General features: G+C 38.6%; 1 protein-coding gene across 1 annotated transcript in view; it reads right to left on the bottom strand.

The window, feature by feature from the left end:
• Positions 1–579, bottom strand: part of HOXC13 (homeobox C13) — a 5,007-nt gene extending 4,428 nt beyond the window's left edge. Inside the window, exon 1 of the mRNA XM_040425828.1 lies at positions 1–579. This exon is cut by the window's left edge and continues 162 nt beyond it. Coding sequence (XP_040281762.1) covers positions 1–508 — 508 coding nt within the window. The 5' untranslated portion in view covers positions 509–579.
• Between the last annotated feature and the right edge of the window lie 4,421 nt (positions 580–5,000).

The raw sequence follows: 5,000 nt of genomic DNA, 5'->3' as shown, positions 1-5,000 counted from the left end.
ACATGTCCAAGTAGCCGGGCACGGCCTGGTAAGAACTGGCAAAACTAGGGTAAAAGGCAAATTCTTTGGCCCTGGAAGAGAAGTCCTCGCTGGGTAGGGAGTTGCTGGGCTCGGGGTACTTGTCGGATGGGTGGTAAGAGCATGGTTTCTGGTGCAAATTGACGTTGTGAGACTGAGACAACCTGCAGCCGTAGTAGCTGCTTCCAAACGGGTAGGCATAACCCAGGGAGGCGTTGGAAGAAGACGTGGGTCCGGGGCACTGCCTGGTGCCAGCCTCGGCGGAGGTAATATCCGTGTACACAGGTCCTTGGTGGCTCCCTATGGAGCTGGAATGGCGCCCCAGTGCTGGGTGAGAAATAAAATCCCTGCAGTGAGTGCTTGGACAGTTCCCACTCAGTCCCTCCATGTCTGGGCTTTTCTTGAGAGTCTTTTCATTCGGGCTTGTTTCATACACGTACATGAAGGTATCCGCCCAGTGTGGATGCAGGATCAGGGAAGAAGTCGTCATAGCATGGTCTGCCTGTGGCTTTTTAAAAGTCAGCTTTCCAAAAGACAGTCACCTAATTCCCTACAACATTACCGTCTGTGGACGCGCAGGCGCGCTGCGGGCCGGGGGCAAGGCAGGCTTACAGCTTCATTAAGAAATGGACTCCTACCACGTGACTCATCGACTACAATGAAGACACGTGACTCCTCCCAGCCCGGGCTGCTGCCAGCGGAGCACGCTGGAGGATCCCGGGCACCGGCCCTTAAAGGAGAAGGACGGCGACCAAGAAATATAACAAGAACCATGCCTTCAATGGGAAACCAGCCTACTAATATTGCCTCATGATGCCAGTCTACCCCGCTGTCTGTAATCACGGATATCAAAGAGTGTGTAACCCCGCAGATGTAGCAGAGCCGAGTCCAGCATTCTGCTTCTCTTCTTGTTCCAATGTTAAATCAAAGATTAGGTCAATTGTGACAAACTTAACTATGCTGCTCTGAGACACTGAGCCCTCTCTGTCTCCCTCTCTGTAGATAGATATTAAATAGATAGATAGATATTAAATAGATAGATAGATAGATATAGATAGATATTAAATAGATAGAGAGATAGATATAGATAGATATAGATAGATAGATATAGATAGATATAGATAGATAGATATAGATAGATAGATATTAAATAGATAGATAGATATAGATAGATAGATAGATAGATAGATAGATAGATAGATAGATAGATATTAAATAGATAGATACTGGGTAAATAATAAAGAAATAGATACTTCGATAGATAGACACATATAATAAATAAAAATACATACAAGTAGTCTGATAAATAGGTAGATAGATAGATAATATATAGCTAGTAAAAAGATAGAAAAGAGAGAGATAGATAAATTAATATATAAATAGACTGATAGGTAGACACATGGATAGATATATAGATAAATAACAGGTGGATAGAAAAATAACAGAGAAATAGATATGGAGAATAACATAAATTAGTCTAGGTAACACTATATAGTGTATTGTTCACCATCATTTAGAATATGGATAGATAGATAGATAGATAGATAGATAGATAGATAGATAGACAGATAGATATAAATAGACAGATAGATATAAATAGGTAGAATCCATTCATCCGTTACAATACATATTTTTAATTTTCAAAAATTAAAGACAAACCTGACAAAAGAAAACACCTGAGCTCTTGTCTCTACAGATAGATATATGATTGATCTATAGATAGATAATAGATATATAAATAAACAGATGTCATTGTATGATAGTGATAGTGCTTGTGGCTAGAGTGTCGGATGCTGGGGGTCGTAGTGACAGATGATACCCTCGTGTTGTGATTTGCCTCTCTGACAGGTCGCTTTATAAATACATAAGGCGCAGATAAGATTTCACTGAGTGGCTGAGATTGGAGCTGCGATGGGCGACTGACATTTAGTGCAGGAGGCTCCAGCATATATAACATATGTAATACAGTCAGCCTCAGAGGATGCTAGGAGTAGTGGAGGTGTGATGGAGAGTGATGGACCACACTGAAGTAAATGAATGAAGACACAAATCCGAATCCTTGTCTTGAGGAATGTGAATGTTGCAGCCAAGATACAATTTATGACAAGTACAATGTCCCTCCTGCCCCTCCCCACACAAGGGGTTCCCTTTAGTGCCTGGCACAGGGAAATAGCCGAGTTCTTTTTCTGATTGTGACGGTAAATCACATTATTCAGGGACGATAGTAAACTTCTTCATTGTCCATTGACCTACAGACAAGGTCCTGGGGGCTGCTGACATCCATTTGAAATGCTGAGAAGAGCCAGAGAGCCCTGGCGGCTGCCATTGTCCTGGGCATTCCACATTTTTTACTGTTTGGCCTCAAAAATGTGTGGAAGGCCAAGGTCAAGGTGGAGATGCCAGACAAACGGGCTCTTAATTAGTGTCTAGACAAACAGGAACGGGGGTTTTAGCATCAAGGTTTTCAAGAGCCTCTCTAAGACGCATCACCTCTTCTTCTGGATTAAGATGCCTTACCACTATAGGAGCTTAATCCCTTAGTACAGGAGGGATCTACCAGACTCCATTTCCAGGGACCTTTCCTTTGTATCATGGGTTAAAAGGGACACATAGGAAAATACTGTGCTCACCCAAGAAGCTTTTTGTTCTAAACAGATGTCTCATGGCAGCACCCATCCCCCAACCCTTTAGTCTTCAGGATCTGGGGTGGATATACAATTGTTGCAATACAACACTGCTACACATAAATGTATAAATGTCCAGGGAGCAAAAAGAAATAATAATACTCTTACCTGAAATGAGTCTAACTCTGTGGTATACAGCCCACCCCTCTAATTGTAGATTTTCTGGTAGTCGTAGTATATGAGTGTAATGTAGATGACTGTCTGTAGAATAATATATGCCAGAGGTGGATACATTGTATATATACTGATATATAGAGAAGGAAGTGTACTGAACACTACATGTCATATCTGATTATTGTCACATCTGGCAATATAATAAAGATGAATACATATGAATAGAAATATATGTTCCAGTATCTATCTATCTATCTATCTATCTATCTATCTATCTATCTATCTATCTATTTACCTATCTATTATCTATTTACATCTATCTATCTATCTATCTATCTATTATATACATTTATAGCTCTAAAACCTCCATATGGCTTGTACTGATGGTTTATTGTATGTATTTACAGCTCTATGTATTTATATGTATAGAAATATTTATGTAGTAAATGCACGTCTCTTCATCTATGTTCTATCCATTTGTATATCTAACATTAAAACATCCCTAAAAAAATTTGAATTGTTTTATGTGCACGTCTATAGTACATAAGTAGTGAATGTCAGTCTATCTATCTATCTATCTATCTATCTATCTATCTATCTATCTATCATATATATATATATATATATATATATATATATATATGATATACATTATCCTGGAGTGCTGCTCTATTTTTTGGACTATATATATATATATATATATATATATATATATATATATATAGTCCAAAAAATAGAGCAGCACTCCAGGATAATGTGGAAAATAGTGGTTTATTCACCCATTGGTGACGCAACGTTTCGGCTCCCACATGAAGCCTTTCTCAAGCTTGAGAAAGGCTTCATGTGGGAGCCGAAACGTTGCGTCACCAATGGGTGAATAAACCACTATTTTCCACATTAGTGCTGCTCTATTTTTTTGGATTGGATTTTTGGGTAAGCTTGCCCTTTTGAGCTTGCACCCGCAGTATTGTTTATAGGTTGGTGCTGCCTTACCTTTTCTAATATATATATATATTGCACGTACTAGCAAATATCCCTGTCACATGTTTAGGCATATATACATCATTCCCTGTCATACTAATATACCATATGCATATAATTTCTCCATTAATACCCAATTATTTCACAATGCCTTTCTGAGTATTTCTCTGTCTCTCCATTCTCGCCCTCTGAGTCTCTGGTACATAGTTATAGTTTAGGGAAGCACTTATTAGTTTGCTACATTGAAATAAAGAGAATACAATAGATACAAAAGCCAGACCTAGAGTAAATACACCTTCTAAAGAGCTGTTCCCAGTTCTCTGCATTCCAGGTTATATTCAGAACAGTTGTTACTGATAGCCCAGGGACTGAGCAGATATGGTGCTGACAATATGGAGGCTCAGAACGGCTTTGCTGTGTTGAAATCTGTTCTCTTTGAGGATCGCAATGGGGCTTCTTCCTATTCTTAGTATTGGCCAAGTGATAGGTTTGGGATTGGTTGTCTGACTCTGAGCCAGTCAGCTACTATGCAGGGAAAGCATATTGGAAGGGACATGGGTGTGATCAATTCTGATCTATTATGTCAATAGTACAACTGACTGAAATCATGTATATAGGAGATGCATTTTTTCGGCCAAAAGTGTGGAGACAGAAGAAAGAGAAATTAAAATAAATAGAAGTGTGTATATATATATATATATATATATATATACATATATATATATATATATATATATATACTTTAACATTTACTCAGTGCACTTTATCATATCTATCTATCTATCTATCATATACATTTATAGCTCTAAAATCTCCATATGACGTGAAATGATGGTTTATTGTATGTATGCATCTATCTATCTGTCTAAATTTCCTCGGCTCATTATGTTATGATCTATATATGTAATATATATGCTATATGCTGGCCTTTATACCTCTTCAGTAGAATCATATAGGCAGGGCGTACATCAGCCTGTGTTTCTGGCATTATAGGAAGATTAACCACTAGAAGTAAAGACTGAAGCTCTGCAGGATTAAGATAAAGCCATGCGAGCTCTGTAATTTCTTTTATTGCACTGGATATTCGGATGACACATTATTGTGCTGCTCCTATCCACCCAGAATATCCTCACAAGGCAGGAACTGTTGCTACTTTTACCTACTGGCTTTTCCACTCATTAGACAACCCACAATAAGAAATTT

Source organism: Bufo bufo, chromosome 3 (genome assembly GCF_905171765.1).
Source record: "Bufo bufo chromosome 3, aBufBuf1.1, whole genome shotgun sequence".
Classification (NCBI taxonomy): Eukaryota; Metazoa; Chordata; class Amphibia; order Anura; family Bufonidae; genus Bufo; species Bufo bufo.
Note: the sequence above shows the minus strand (reverse complement) of the source record. Positions and strands in the feature narration are given on the sequence as shown.